This window comes from Aegilops tauschii, chromosome 7 (genome assembly GCF_002575655.3).
Source record: "Aegilops tauschii subsp. strangulata cultivar AL8/78 chromosome 7, Aet v6.0, whole genome shotgun sequence".
Classification (NCBI taxonomy): Eukaryota; Viridiplantae; Streptophyta; class Magnoliopsida; order Poales; family Poaceae; genus Aegilops; species Aegilops tauschii.
This window is the reverse complement of record NC_053041.3, coordinates 405,360,634-405,377,103: the sequence shown is the minus strand read 5'-3', so window position 1 is coordinate 405,377,103 and position 16,470 is coordinate 405,360,634. Positions and strand designations below refer to the sequence as shown.

The 16,470-nt window shown below is 53.4% G+C and overlaps 1 protein-coding gene across 1 annotated transcript; it reads left to right on the top strand.

Annotated features, from left to right (window-relative positions):
* Positions 1 to 11,057: 11,057 nt before the first annotated feature.
* LOC141027209 (uncharacterized) lies at positions 11,058 to 14,568 on the top strand. Its single transcript, XM_073504190.1, has 4 exons — positions 11,058 to 11,981; positions 12,610 to 12,705; positions 12,826 to 13,308; positions 13,729 to 14,568. Exons 1-4 carry the CDS (start codon positions 11,058 to 11,060, stop codon positions 14,566 to 14,568), a joined length of 2,343 nt encoding a protein of 780 aa, XP_073360291.1.
* The last annotated feature ends 1,902 nt before the right edge of the window (positions 14,569 to 16,470 follow it).

Sequence of the window (16,470 nt, the reverse complement as noted above, 5' to 3'; positions counted from 1 at the left end):
TCCTTTGGATCTGGACGGGTCGGTGCAAGCTGGCATTTCACTTCGGCATCCACAACCTTCTTGAGTTCCTCATCACTCAGTTGGTATGGTAACTTGGCAGGAGCATCCTTGACGCTTATTGTACCTACTCTGGATTTCTTCGCAGTTGTACTACTAGCCACCGCAGCGGCGGTTCTTTTCCGCCACGGCTGAGGCAGTGGAGCAGGCGGAGTTTGCTGAGGGGCCTCCTCTGGGGGAGTCAGCTGACGTGGAGGAGACAGCTGAGGTGGCAGAGTCTGCTGACGCGGTGGAGACGGCTGAGGCAGTGGAGTCTACTGAGCGGTGGAGATGGCTGAGGCAGCGGAGATAGAGCTACATTGGTACTGTGAGGAGTTTGCTGAGGGGCCTCCTTCGGCGGAGTCTGCTGACGCGGCGTCCAATGTGGAAGCACGATGTGTTCCTTTATCCATAGAATGGTAGTCCTTCTGGCATCTCCTAGTGCAGTCTCCCCTTCACCTGTAGGGAAGTGAAACTCCAGCTGCTCAAATCCGTTGATAACTTCATCCACCCCGACAACAGCATAGCCATCTGGAATCAGAGAGCAATGGTAAGTTCCATCAGGTACAGTACGTAAAGCAAAGCCGACCGCCACCTTGACGAATATGTTCATGCATTTCGCATGTAGATCACAATGTTCCCTCCGCGTGATATCATCCACGGGGTAGCGAGGAGCCGTGATATCATCTATGGGCTGAACGAGCTCTATGGAAGCCGCGCTACTTTTCCGCTGAGATGGTGGGCCGGCAGTATTGTCGGGGGCATGAACCCCGGGCAAGCAATGGAACCCAGATCCTTTAAAAACATTGGGGCCAGCATTGCCCCTCAATCCGGCTCACACTTGGCCAGGTTGCTCAACCCGGCCAAACTCTTCAATCCAATCAAGACAGCAACCCGGCCCTGCCGGCTGGCGTGAGCCGGCCGAACACGACGCACCAAGACTACACCAGCAAGCCAGCCCACCCGTGGCATGATCCTCAACCCGGCCACGGGTCAGCTCGCATCCCATCTGAGCCATACGATGGGACGAGTCTCCATATCAGGATGATCGAGGCAATAGTACCCTACCAACTCCTCTGACCGGCAGAGGCGTGGCAACAGTGCCCCACCTACCCTGCTGACCGAGGCCGGCGTGGCTACAATGCACCCGTCGTCACCGCTGACGCCAGTAGACGGCGACCGGGCGGTGCGCGACTGTAGCGGACTCGACCCGACCACTCCGTGACGACCGACAAGATGGCGAACAATGCCTCCTGGCACACGGGGCCCGCGCCCGGAGAACCCGGCGAGCCCTGACACCCGGCGGGTCCCAGTATTGGCTTCCCGGACAATGACAACCCGGCCCCACGGCCTTGTAACTTTACCATTGTAGCCTTGGGGGTTGACCTATAAAACCCCCTAGGAGTCCTCCATGCATGGGGCGACTAGATCAGTAGAACACACATACATACATTGGGAGAAGCAGCAGCCTAAGCGTTGGCCTGCCCTCCTTCTTCCTCCAAACAGCTCCAGGAGCGACTCTGTACTATTTCATATAAACCACGCTTGGCAGGACTAGGGGTGTTATCTCTCCGGAGAGCCCCGAACCTGGGTATGTCTTGCGTCCCTCGCTCGCTCATGCCGACCTCGCCTCTGGAGCCCACCGGTGCCCTCGTGTTGGAAATATGCCCTAGAGGCAATAATAAATTGGTTATTATTATTATATTTCCTTGTTCATGATAATCGTTTATTATCCATGCTAGAATTGTATTGATAGGAAACTCAGATACATGTGTGGATACATAGACAACACAATGTCCCTAGTAAGCCTCTAGTTGACTAGCTCGTTGATCAATAGATGGTTATGGTTTCCTGACCATGGACATTGGATGTCGTTGATAACGGGATCACATCATTAGGAGAATGATGTGATGGACAAGACCCAATCCTAAGCATGGCATGAAAGATCGTGTAGTTCGTTTGCTAGAGCTTTTCCAATGTCAAGTATCTTTTCCTTAGACCATGAGATCGTGTAACTCTCGGATACCGTAGGAGTGCTTTGGGTGTACCAAACGTCACAACGTAACTGGGTGACTATAAAGGTACACTACGGGTATCTCTGAAAGTGTCTGTTGGGTTGACACGGATCGAGACTGGGATTTGTCACTCCGTATGACGGAGAGGTATCTCTGGGCCCACTCGGTAATGCATCATCATAATGAGCTCAATGTGACTAAGGAGTTAGTCACGGGATCATGCATTACGGTATGAGTAAAGTGACTTGCCGGTAACGAGATTGAACAAGGTATTGGGATACCGACGATCGAATCTCGGGCAAGTAAAATACCGATTGACAAAGGGAATTGTATACGGGATTGATTGAATCCTCGACATCGTGGTTCATCCGATGAGATCATCGTGGAACATGTGGGAGCCAACATGGGTATCCAGATCCCGCTGTTGGTTATTGACCGGAGAGGCGTCTCGGTCATGTCTGCATGTCTCCCGAACCCGTAGGGTCTACACACTTAAGGTTCGGTGACGCTAGGTTTGTAGAGATATTAGTATGCGGAAACCCGAAAGTTGTTCGGAGTACCGGATGAGATCCCGGACGTCACGAGGAGTTCCGGAATGGTCCGGAGGTGAAGAATTATATATAGGAAGTCAAGTTTCGGCCACCGGGAAAGTTTCGGGGGTCACCGGTATTGTACCGGGACCACCGGAAGGGTCCCGGGGGTCCACCGGGTGGGGCCACCTATCCCGGAGGGCCCCATGGGCTGAAGTGGGAAGGGAACCAGCCCCTAGTGGGCTGGGGCGCCCCCATGGGCCCCCTGCGCCTAGGGTTGGAAACCCTAGGGGTGGGGGGCGCCCCACCTGACTTGGGGGGCAAGTTTCCCCCCTGGCCGCCGCCCCCCCTTGTAGATGGGATCCAGGGCCGGCGCCCCCCTCCCAGGGGGCCTATATATAGTGGGGGGGGGAGGGAGGGCAGCAACATGACAGCCCCTGGCGCCTCCCTCTCCCCCTGCAACACCTCTCCCTCTCGCAGAAGCTTGGCGAAGCCCTGCCGAGACCCCGCTACTTCCACCACCATGCCGTCGTGCTGCTGGATCTCTATCAACCTCTCCTCCCCCCTTGCTGGATCAAGAAGGAGGAGACATCACTGCTTCGTACGTATGTTGAACGCGGAGGTGCCGTCCGTTCGGCACTCGGTCATCGGTGATTTGGATCACGGCGAGTACGACTCCATCAACCCCGTTCATTGGAACGCTTCCGCTCGCGATCTACAAGGGTATGTAGATGCACTCCTTCCCTCTCGTTGCTAGTAAACTCCATAGATTGATCTTGGTGATGCGTAGAAAATTTTGAATTTCTGCTACGTTCCCCAACAGTGGCATCATGAGCCAGGCCTATGCGTAGTTACTATGCACGAGTAGAACACAAAGCAGTTGTGGGCGTTGATGTTGCCAATTCTTCTTGCCGTTACTAGTCTTATCTTGATTCGGCGGCATCGTGGGATGAAGCGGCCCGGGCCGACCTTACACGTACTCTTACGTGAGACAGGTTCCACCGACTGACATGCACTAGTTGCATAAGGTGGCTAGCGGGTGTCTGTCTCTCCCACTTTAGTCGGATCGGATTCGATGAAAAGGGTCCTCATGAAGGGTAAATAGAAATTGGCATATCACGTTGTGGCTTTTGCGTAGGTAAGAAACGTTCTTGCTAGAAACCCATAGCAGCCACGTAAAACATGCAACAACAATTAGAGGACGTCTAACTTGTTTTTGCAGGGTATGCTATGTGATGTGATATGGCCAAAAGGATGTGATGAATGATATATGTGATGTATGATATTGATCATGTTCTTGTAATAGGACTCACGACTTGCATGTCGATGAGTATGACAACCGGCAGGAGCCATAGGAGTTGTCTTAATTTATTGTATGACCTGCGTGTCAATGAATAACGCCATGTAATTACTTTACTTTATTGCTAACCGTTAGCCATAGTAGTAGAAGTAATAGTTGGCGAGACAACTTCAAGAAGAGACGATGATGGAGATCATGATGATGGAGATCATGGTGTCATGCCGGTGACAAAGGTGATCATGCCGCGCCTCGAAGATGGAGATCAAAAGGCGCAAGATGATATTGGCCATATCATGTCACTTTATGATTTGCATGCGATGTTTGTCATGTTTACATCTTATTTGCTTAGAACGACGGTAGCATAAATAAGATGATCCATCACTAAAATTTCAAGAGAAGTGTTCCCTCTAACTGTGCACCGTTGCGAAGGTTCGTTGTTTCGAAGCACCACGTGATGATCGGGTGTGATAGATTCTAACGTTCGCATACAACGGGTGTTGACGAGCCTAGCATGTACAGACATGGCCTCGGAACACATGCGAAACACTTAGGTTGACTTGACGAGCCTAGCATGTACAGACATGGCCTCGGAACACAAGAGATCGAAAGGTCGAACATGAGTCGTATAGTAGATACGATCAACATGGAGATGTTCACCGATGATGACTAGTCCGTCTCACGTGATGATCGGACACGGCCTAGTTTGACTCGGATCATGTATCACTTAGATGACTAGAGGGATGTCTATCTGAGTGGGAGTTCAATAATCAGATGAACTTCATTATCATGAACATAGTCAAAAGGTCTTTGCAAATTATGTCATATGCTTTAGCTCTACTGTTTAAGATATGTTCCTAGAGAAAATTTAGTTGAAAGATAATAGTAGCAATTATGCGGACTGGGTCCGTAAACTGAGGATTGTCCTCATTGCTGCACAGAAGGCTTATGTCCTTAATGCACCGCTCAGTGTGCTGAACCTCAGCGTCGTCTGTAGATGTTGCGAAACATCTGACATACACGTTTTGATGACTACGTGATAGTTCAGTGCGTAATGCTAACGGTTTAGAATTGTGGCACCAAAGACGGTTTTTGAAACGTCGCATAACATATGAGATGTTCCGAAGACTGAAATTGGGATTTCGGACTAGTGCCCACGTCAAGAGGTATGAGACCTCTGACAAGTTTCTTAAGCCTGCAAACTGAGGGAGAAAAGCTCAATCGTTGAGCATGTGCTCAGATTGTCTGAGTACCACAATCGCTTGAATCGAGTGGGAGTTAATCTTCCAAATGAGATAGTGATGGTTCTCCATAGTCACTGCCACCAAGCTATTAGAGCTTCGTGATGAACTATAACATATCAGGGATAGATATGATGATCCTTGAGCAACTCGCGATGTTTGACACCGCGAAAGTAGAAATCAAGAAGGAGCATCAATTGTTGATGGTTAGTAAAACCACTAGTTTCTAGAAGGGCAAGGGCAAGAAGGGATACTTCATGAAACAGCAAATCATTTGCTGCTCTAGCGAAGAATCCCAAAGTTAAACCCAAACCCGAGACTAAGTGCTCCTGTAATGAGGGGAGCGGTCACTGAAGCAGAACTACCCTAGATACTTGGTAGATGCGAAGGCAGGCAAGGTCGACAGAAGTATATTGGATATACATTAAATGAATGTGTACTTTACTAGTACTCCTAGCAGCACCAGGGTATTGGATACCGGTTCGGTTGCTAAGTGTTAGTAACTCGAAATAAAAGCTGCGGAATAAATGGAGACTAGCTAAAGGTGAGATGACGATATGTGTTGGAAGTGTTTCCAAGGTTGATGTGATCAAGCATCGCATGCTCCCTCTACCATCGAGATTTGGTGTTTGCGTTGAGCATGATTGGATTATGTTTATCGCAATACAGTTATTCATTTAAGGAGAATAATGGTTACTCTGTTTATTTGAATAATACCTTCAATGGTCTTGCACCTAAAATGAATCTCGATCGTAGTGATACACATGTTCGTGCCAAAAGATATAAAATAGTAGTGATAGTTCCACATACTTGTGGCACTGCCATTTGAGTCATATTGGTATAGAACGCATGAAGAAGCTCCATGTAGATGGATCTTTGGACTCACTCATTTTTGAAAAGATTGAGACATGCGAACCATGTCTATTGGTATATATGCATGAAGAAACTCCATGCAAATGGATCGTTTGTACTCACTTGATTTTGAATCACTTGAGACATGCAAATCATACCACATGGGCAAGATGACTGAAAGGCCTCATTTTCAGTAAGATGGAACAAGAGAGCAACTTATTGGAAGTAATACATTTTGATGTATGCAGTCCAATGAGTGCTGAGGCATGCAGTGGATATCGTTATGTTCTTACTTCACAGATGATTTGAGTAGATGCTGAGAATATTTACTTGATGAAACACAAGTATGAATTATTGAAAGGTTCAAGTAATTTCAGAGTGAAGTTGAAGATCGTCGTGACAAGAGGATAAAATGTCTATGATATGATCATAGAGATATCTGAGTTACGAGTTTGGCACACAATTAAGACATTGTGGAAAGTGTTTCACAATTAATACCGCCTGGAACGCCACAGTGTGATGGTGTGTCCGAACATCATAACTGCACCCTATTGGATATGGTGCATACCATGATGTCTCTTATCAAATTACAACTATCGTTTATGGGTTAGGCATTAGAGATAACCGCATTCACTTTAAAAGGGGCACCACGCAATTCCGTTGAGATGACACCGTTTAGAGAAACCTAAGTTGTCGTTTCTTAAAAGATTGGGGCTGCGATGCTTATGTGAAAGAGTTTCAAGCTGATAAGCTCGAACCCAAAGCGGATAAATGCATCTTCATAGAAAACCCAAAGCAGTTGGGTATGCCTCCTATTTCAGATCTGGAAGCAAAAGTAATTGCTTCTAGAAACGAGTCCTTTCTCGAGGAAAAGTTTCTCTCGGAAGAATTGAGTGGGAGGATGGTGGAGACTTGAGGAGGTTATTGAACCATAACTTCAACTAGTGTGTAGCAGGGCACAGGAAGTTGTTCCTGTAGCACCTACACCAATTGAAGTGGAAGCTTATGATAGTGATCATGAAACTTCGGATCAAGTCACTACCAAACCTCGTAGGTCGACAAGGATATGTACTACTCCTGAGTGGTACGGTAATCCTGTCTTAGATATCATGTTGTTAGACAACAATGAACCTACGAGCTATGGAGAAGCGATGGTGGGCCCATATTCCGACAAATGGTTAGAAACCATGAAATCCGAGATAGAATCCATGTATCAGAACAAAGCATGGACTTTGGTGAACTTGCCCAATGATCGGCAAGCCATTGAGATAAATGGATCTTTAAGAAGAAGACGGACGTGGACGGTAATGTTACCGTCTATGAAGCTCGACTTGTGGCAAAGAGTATTTTCACAAGTTCAAGGAGTTGACTACGATGAGATTTTCTCATCCGTAGCGATGCTTAAGTCCGTCGGAATCATGTTAGCATTAGTTGCATTTATGAAATCTGGCAGATGGATGTCAAAACAAGTTTCCTTACCAGTTTTCATAAGGAAAGGTTGTATGTGATACAATCAGAAAGGTTTTGTCGATCCTAAGGATGCTAAAAGGTATGCTAGCTCCAGCGATCCTTCCATGGATTAGAGCAAGCATCTCGGAGTCAGAATATACGCTTTGATGGAGTGATCAAAGTTTTTGGGTTTATACAAAGTTTGTTAGAAACCTGTATTTACAATAAAGTGAGTGGGAGCACTACAACATTTCTGATAAGTATATGTGAATGACATATTGTTGATCCGAAATGATGTAAAATTTCTAGAAAGCATAAAGGGTTGTTTGAAAAGAGTTTTTCAAAGGAAGACCTGGATAAAGCTGCTTACATATTGGGCATCAAGATCTATAGAGATAGATCAAGACGTCTGATGATACTTTCAAAGAACGCACACCTTGACATGATTTTGAAAGAGTTCAAAATAGATAAACAAAGAAGGAGTTCTTGGCTGTGTTGCAAGGTGTGAGTATTGAGTAAGACTCAAGACCTGACCACAGCAGAAGAGAGAGAAAGGACGAAGGTCGTCCCCTATGCTTTAGACGTAGGCTCTACAGTATGCTATGCTGTGTACCGCACATGAAGTGTGCCTTGCCATGAGTTGGTCAAGGGGTACAATAGTGAGCCGGAAATGGATCACATGACAGCGGTCGAACTTATCCTTAGTATCTAGTGGACTAAGGAATTTTCTCGATTATGGAGGTGAAAAGGAGTTCGTCGTAAAGGGTTACGTCGATGCGAACTTTGACACTAATCCGGATGACTCTGAGTAGTAGACCAGATTCGTATAGTAGAGCAGGTATTTGAAATGGCTGCAAGTAGGGCGTGGTAGCATCCACAAGATGACATAGATATTCGTAAAGCACACATGGATCTGAAAGGTTCAGACCCGTTGACTAATAACCTCTCTCACAAGCGTAACATGATCAAACCAGAACTCATTGAGTGTTAATCACATAGTGATGTGAACTAGATTGTTGACTCTAGACTCTTTGGATGTTGGTCACATGGTGATGTGACCTGTGAGTGTTAATCACATGGTGATGTGAACTAGATTATTGACTCTAGTGCAAGTGGGAGACTGTTGGAAATATGCCCTAGAGGCAATAATAAATTGGTTATTATTATATTTCCTTGTTCATGATAATCGTTTATTATCCATGCTAGAATTGTATTGATAGGAAACTCAGATACATGTGTGGATACATAGACAACACAATGTCCCTAGTAAGCCTCTAGTTGAATAGCTCGTTGATCAATAGATGGTTACAGTTTCCTGACCATGGACATTGGATGTCGTTGATAACAGGATCACATCATTAGGAGAATGATGTGATGGACAAGAACCAATCCTAAGCATAGCATGAAAGATCGTGTAGTTCGTTTGCTAGAGCTTTTCCAATGTCAAGTATCTTTTCCTTAGACCATGAGATCGTGTAACTCCCGGATACCGTAGGAGTGCTTTGGGTGTACCAAACATCACAACGTAACTGGGTGACTATAAAGGTACACTACGGGTATCTCTGAAAGTGTCTGTTGGGTTGACACGGATCGATGCACTCCCTCCCTCTCGTTGCTAGTAAACTCCATAGATTGATCTTGGTGATGCGTAGAAAATTTTGAATTTCTGCTACGTTCCTCAACACCTCGAGCCTCCTCCTCTCTTTAGCCATCCTTTGGCATCTGCCGAGAGCCCACCACGACAGCTGGCGCCCACCATGGGGCGGCTCGATGTCCCGGCCGGAGACATGTTCCAGACAAGGCCCCTCTCCGACTCCGATGAGCCCGTCACGCTGGCGGACGACGTCATTGACACGCTCGCCGCCTCCTTCGCCGCGCTGCGTATCTTCGATGCGCCCGCGGCCGACGAGTACCCCAGCGGGGTGCTTGACATCTCCGACTCTCCTATTTCCCTCGCGACGGCGCCTCCACCGGGGGAATGGATCTCTGCGTCCGGGTGGAGGTATTCGCCACCGACACTAGCGCCTCTTCTTTGTCTAGCGCGGCGAGGAAGGCCGCCGAAGCCAGGGTTGCGGCGGATCGTGCTAGCGTGCCCAACCCGCCGCGCGCCAGGATGCAAAGCCTCCACGTCCCCATGGCCACCGACGTCGACGCAGCCAACACCGCCGAAACTCGGGCCCAGCTGGAAGAAGATCGCCGGTGACTGCTAGACCTGTCTGAGACGCTCGCCGCCACGCAGCACCGTCTGGACTTCGCTCAGCGGGAGCGCGACGCTACCTACGACTTCATGCCTACCGCCGCCAAGCCAAGCCAGGTCGCTGATGTGCGGGCCTGGGGCGGCACCATCGGCCGCGCCTTTGGCGCGGTCCCCACGTCTACGAGACCCCTGTGAAGAATATGCGTGCGGCCCAGGCGGCCACAGTCGGCCTGGACCAGCTTGTCAGCGAGGAGCTGAAGGACCGGCTTCAGCGGGTGACGACCTCCTCGACGCGGCCAACACGCAGCAGGACTGCCTCAACCGCCTCAACAAGCCCGCGGGATCCATCTTGCACCGCACGAACGACCCCGGGGAGCAGCAAAACACGGCGTCTTCGCCACCCGGCGAAGCTCACTCCGGCGGCACCCGGACCCGATGCAACCGCGCTCCGGCGACTACCGTGGCTTGGCCGACGAGCCGGCCCCGGAAGACCGGCACCGGCATGATCCTCCCCTGCCACCCGGCCGCCGTCCGGCTTCAGCCGACCCAGCCCCTCGCGGCGCGGTCGCTAGCCGGCTGGGCCCGCGTGCCATCGACGACACCGACGCTCGCCACCGCCTCGACCAGGTCGCCCTCTCGCTGGAGCTGGAGGAGAACAACCCGGTCGGGCCGGCTTATTTCGGCCCGCGCATCCGGGATGAGCCCTTCCACAAAGGATTCACGCTCCCCCGTGACACCCCCAAGTACAACGGCACCGTCAAGCAGAAGGATTGGCTCATTGACTACACTACCGCAATCGGCATCACGGGCGGCAACCGCTGCCTCGCCGTGCGCTACGCTTCGCTCATGCTGCAGGGCTCAGCCCGCACGTGGTTTAACAGCCTGCAGGCTGGCAGCATCAACGCGTGGGTCGACTTCGAGCAAGCCTTCATGCGCAACTTCACCGGCACCTACAAACGGCTCGGCCGACCCAGCTAGCTCGCCATGTGCATGCAGGGGCCGACGGAGATCGGCCGCGAGTACCTCGCACGCTGGACCGAGCTCCGGAACAGCTGCGAGGGCGTCCATGAGGTTCATGCCATCCAGTATTTCGTCAGCGGGTGCCGGGATGGCACCCTCCTCAAGCACAAGCTCCTGCGCTCCGAGCCGGCCACCATGGCCGAGCTCATGGTGACGACGGACAAGTACGCCAACGCCGACTCCGCCATGAAGATCCAGGTGGCGCTTGATGAAGCCGGCAAGGCGAAGCCGGTTCCCCCTCCCAAGCCAGCCGGCAAGAACAGCCGCCAGCAGAACAACCAGCAGAACAACAACAAGCGCAAAGCCGACCAGCCGGCTCAATGCTACGACAACTGCCTCATCGCGACAGCCGAGCAGGCGCCCGCGGCCGAGCCGGCTCCCAAGCGCCGGCAGACCGGCAAGACGGCCTAACAACCCGCCATGAGCTTCGAGAAGATGCTCGACGCTCCCTGCAAGCACCACAGTGGCGCGAGGCCGTCCACGCACATGCTCCCCCAGTGCGCCATCACCAAGCGTATCACGAGGGACGACATCCCTCCTCCTCCAGCTCCGGCTCCAGGAGCGGGGCCGCCGCCTCCGCCTCCTCTGCCCCCTCCCCCGGCTGGCGGCACGATGCACGACGACATCTACCCCGCCCAGAACGCGACCTATGTCGTCTTCACCAGCCTTGGTGACGACAAGCGTAGCGAGCGCCTGCTCCGGCAGGAGGTGAATACCGTCATCCCGGCCAAGCCAGAGTACATGCATTGGTCGGATCGCCCGGTCACCTGGACCCGGGAAGACCACCCGACCGTTATGCCGAACCCAGGTGGCTACGCCCTCGTCCTTGACCCCACCATGGTCACGCCCCGGTGCACATGCAAGTTCTCCCAAGTCCTCATCGACGGCGGCAGCAGCATCAACGTCCTCTACTGCGACACCATGACCAAGCTCAGCCTCAAGGCCAAAGACTTGGAGCCGCCCGAGACAATTTTCCACGACATCATGCCCGGCCTCTCCTGCTCCCCCATTGGCCAGATCTGGCTCGACGTCCTGTTCGGCCCCAGCGACCACTTCCGGCGAGAGTCACTCTGGTTCGAGGAGGTGGACCTGTACAGCGCGTATCATGCGCTGCTGGGTCGGCCTGCACTTGCCAAGTTCATGGCGGTCCCGAACTACACCTACGTGAAGATGAAGTTGCCGGGTCCGAAGGGCCTCATCACCATCAGCGGCGACTACCGCAAGTCCCTGGAGTGCGCCCAAGCCGGCGCAAAACTGGCCGACTCGCTGGTCATAGCCGAGGAGAGGCGCCAGCTCGACCGGATCGTCGCGCTGGCCAACGAGACGCCGGCCGTGTCGGCTTCGGCTAAGGGGCCAGCCGACGAGGCCTCGTTCCAGCCCTCCAAGGAGACCAAGAAGATCAAGCTGAACCCGGAAGACCCTAGCTGCAGCAAGTACGTTGTCATGGGCACCCGCCTCGACAACAAATAGGAAGGGGAGCTCGTCGACTTCCTCCATGAGAATCTGGATATCTTCGCATGGACCCCAAAGGACATGCCGGGTATTCCGAGGAAGTACGCCGAGCACAAACTCCACGTCCGCAAGGATGCCAAGCCTATCCGTCAAACCCTACATCGCTTTTCCGAAGAGAAGAGAACAACCATCGGTGAAGAGGTCGACAAGCTCTTGGCGGCCGGCTTCATCATGGAAGTGGTCCACCCCGAGTAGCTAGCCAATCCAGTCCTCGTCCTGAAGAAGAACAAGACCTGGCGCATGTGCATAGACTACACCAGCCTGAACAAGGCTTGCCCCAAGGATCCATTCGCTCTCCCGCGGATCGATCAAGTCATCGACTCCACCGCCGGCTGTGAGCTCCTGTCCTTCTTGGATGCTACTCTGGCTATCACCAGATAAAGCTGGACCCGGCGGACGCCCTGAAGACGTCCTTCATCACGCCCTTCGGGGCATATTGCTACATCACCATGTCGTTCAGCTTGAAGAATGCTGGCGCCACCTTCCAACTCTGCATGCAGAAATGCCTGTTGCTGCAACTCGCCGCAACATCCACATCTACGTGGACGACATCGTGGTGAAGACCAAGCAGCACCTCACGCTCCTCGACGACCTGAAGGAAACCTTTGCCAATCTGCGCGAATACAAGATCAAGCTCAACCCGGAGAAGTGTGTTTTTGGCGTGCTGGCCGGAAAGCTACTCGGCTTCCTCGTCTCGGAGCACGACATTGAGGCAAACCCAGAGAAGATCAAGGCTATCGAGCACATGCGCAAGCCGGCCCGGCTGTGCGATGTCCAGAAATTCACCGGCTGCTTGGCCTCGGTCGGCCGATTCCTCAACCGGCTGGGCGAGAGGGGCTTGCCCCTGTATCAGCTCATGAAGAAGACGACGCCGTTTGAATGGAACGACCAGGAGGACGAAGCCTTCTGGGACCTCAAGCGCATGCTCTCCACCGCACCGGTCCTGGCCGCACCGACCGAGAAGGAGCCGCTATTGCTCTACATTACCGCCACCTCACGGTCGGTCAGCATGGTGATGGTGCTCGAGAGACCAGAGAAGGGTAAGATCCAGTCTGTCAACCGTCCAGTGTACTACCCGCACTACCAGAAGATGTGTTACGGCGTTTATTTCATCGCCAAGAAATTGAAGCAGTACTTCCAAGAGCATGTTCTTACCATGGTGAGCACGACCCCCATCGGCGAGATCATAGGTTGCCGGGATGCCTCTGGCCGGGTTGCCAAGTGGGCAATCGAGCTAGCCGGCCACACCATCCTCTATGAGCCCCACACCGCGATCAAGTCCCAAGCTCTGGCCGACTTCCTCGTTGACTGGACCGAGACCCAGTACCTGCCGCCACTGCCGGATTCGATGCACTGGCGCATGCACTTCAATGGCTTGAAGGTGCGCTCTAGCCTGGGAGCCAGCATCGTGCTGTCTTCCCCGAAAGGCGACCGGCTTCGGTACGCACTCCAGATCCACTTCGCCGCCTCCAACAACGTTGTCGAGTACGAAGCCCTTGTGCATGGCCTCCGGCTTGCCAAGGAACTCGGCATCCGGCGCATCCTGTGCTACGGCGACTCAGAGCTGGTGGTGCAGCAGAGCTCCGGCGAATGGGACGCCCGCGACGCCAACATGGCTAGCTACCACTTCCTCGTCCAGCAGCTATCCGGCTTCTTCGACGGCTGCGAGTTCCTCCATGTCCCGCACATGGAAAACGAAGCCGCCGCCGCCCTATCCAAGATTGGCTCATCCCGGCAGTCCATTCCGTCTGGCATCTCCCTCGAGCACCTGCACAAGCCATCCGTCATGCCGTCTCCAGACTCCGAGTCCATCTTCGTCCCCAACGACCCGGCCGGATCTCTTCCCGACACAGGGACTGCTGAACCCGGCCCGGGGGCTGCTGAACCCAACCCGGGGGCTGCTCAACCCGACTCGGGGACTGACGAGCCATACCCGGGGGCTGCCACGCTCAACCCGGCCGCCGTCACCCCCAACCCGGTGGTTGCCGCCTCCGGCTCGCAGGCTGCCGCCCCAGAACCCGCCATGGTGGCCGTCTTCGCTGTGGTGACGGCCCCATCTTGGGCCCTGCCCATCTCGGAGTTCCTGGAGAACGGGGTTCTCCCCATGGACGAGACCGAAGCCCGACAAGTGCAGCGCCGGGCGTCCGCCTACAACATCATCAACAACGAACTCGTCAAGCGCTGTTCGATGGGCGTTTTTCAGCGCTCCGTGGAACAAGACGAGGGCATAGAGATCCTCCTCGACATACACCAGGGCGAGTGTGGGCACCACGCCGCCTCGAGGTCCCTGGTAGCCAAGGCCTTCCGCCATGGTTTCTACTGGCCCACGACCCTGCAAGATGCCGAATCACTTGTCCTCCAGTGTGAAGGATGCCAGCGCTTCAGCAAGCGCAACCACCAGCCGGCTTCAGCACTATGAACCATCCCAGTCACCTGGTCCTTCGGGGTATGGGGACTCGATATGGTCGGACCCTTCAAGACCGCCCGAGGCGGCATGACACACTTGCTGGTGGCAGTGGAAAAGTTCACCAAATGGATCAAAGCAAGGCCAATCAAGAAGCTGGACGGGCCAACAGCCGTCCAGTTCGTCAAGAACATCGCGGTGCGCTACGGCGTCCCGAATAGCATCATCATGGACAATGGCACCAACTGCGCCAAATGTACGCTCGCACAGTATTGCTCCATCTCCGGCATCTGCCTCGACTTGGCCTCCATGGCCCACCCTCGGTCCAACGGCCAGGTCGAGTGGGCCAACGGCCTCATTCTATCCGGCATCAAGCTACGGCTCGTCCGTTCACCCGGCAGCTGGCTCGACGAGCTGCCGGCCGTCCTCTGGAGTCTCCGAACAACACCAAACCGGTCGACCGGGTTCACCCCGTTCTTCCTCGTCTATAGAGCAGAAGAAGTCATCCCAACCGACATCGAGTTTGATGCACCACGAGTCGTGATGTACACCGAAGCCGAAGCCAAGGAAGCCCGCGAAGACGGCATCAACCTACTCGAAGAAGCATGCCTCTTAGCACTCAGCCGGTCGGTCATTTATCAGCAAGGCCTGAGGCACTGCCATAGCAAGAAGATCAAGCCCCTCGCATTCCGCGAGGGAGACCTCGTCCTCCGGCTCGTCCAGCAGCAAGCCGGCCAGCACAACCTGTCCTCCCCATGGGAAGGCCCCTTCATCGTCAACAAAGCCCTGTATGACCGCAACGCGTACTACCTCATCGACGCCCGCAAGTCGAACAAGCGCAAGAGAGACACTGCCGGCGAAGAAACAACCCGGCCGTGGAACGCAGAACTCCTTCGCCCGTTTTACAGTTAGTTGTGTGCACGTTTATATCACTGCCTTTTGTAACCGTATAAAAAACTATGGGGTCCCCGAACGATGCTCGGGGGCTGCCCTTTCCAGGCAAGTTATTGTGTTCACACATTTGTGCAATTTTCCTTAAAAAAACCACCGCCGGGTTGACTCGCTCAACCCGGGGGCTTGAGGGATGGCCGACTTGTTCTCCTTAGCACATCTCGGCGTGTTCGGGCCGCCGTGGCCCCCTACTTCGCCCTATGCCACAGAACCGGCTTCGGCTGTCGGCTGGCAAGAACCAGGGGCCAAAGCACCAACACGTTGTGGAAACACTAAGTTGGGTCCGCCGGATTGGCCAACCCGGCCCTGCCTCATTAACTTGCCACACGACCGGCTGCTCGCCAGCCGGCCCAGTGGGTGTTTCGCTCGCGCTCAACGTTTCTAAAGCCTAAGTACTGCACGCTCCTCCTGAGGACCGAACTCCTTGTCATAGACCGGAACCCGGCTGTTCGACTCGTGGGGGGAGGCCCGAAGGGGAAGCAAGCAAGAAAACGGCTCAAAAAACAGAAGCAAAAGTGCAGACACTCACGAAATATTTACATCACAAGTTAAAACAGGCCCAAGGCCGGAGTTCATTACAATACACCCAAAACCCCCTAGTGGGTGGGTGGACCTGCTACCTAACAGAAATTATCGCAAAGATATAACAGGGACGGCCTTAGCTTCAGGCGTCTTCAACGCCGGGTTGCGCAGTTGCCGTCTCCCCCTCGGTGGCCTCCGGGTTCACCGAGGCACCAGTATCTCCCACCTCGGCATCCTCGTCCCTGTACATGCCCATCTCCTCTGAGCTGCCCTCCGGATCGTCCAGAAGCAGGCCGAAAACGTCAACATGAACGACTCCGCCATCATCCGTTTGCTCCGGCTGGAACTCATTGTAAATCGCAAACCCGGTGATGTAGCTGGCCCGATCGGTGATTCGTCCGGCCTCCGCCTGCAACTGGCGCTCCGTGTCGGCTCGCTGGCCCA

Excerpts from the sequence above, each read along its gene's own strand:
- LOC141027209 (XM_073504190.1), top strand. The coding sequence starts at position 11,058 with ATGAGCTTCGAGAAGATGCTCGACGCTCCCTGCAAGCACCACAGTGGC. Across the intron at positions 11,982-12,609 it reads CGCCGGCCGTGTCGGCTTCG|CTTGAAGAATGCTGGCGCCA; the intron begins GCTAAGGGGCCA and ends CATGTCGTTCAG. Across the intron at positions 13,309-13,728 it reads AAGAGCATGTTCTTACCATG|AGCTCCGGCGAATGGGACGC; the intron begins GTGAGCACGACC and ends GTGGTGCAGCAG.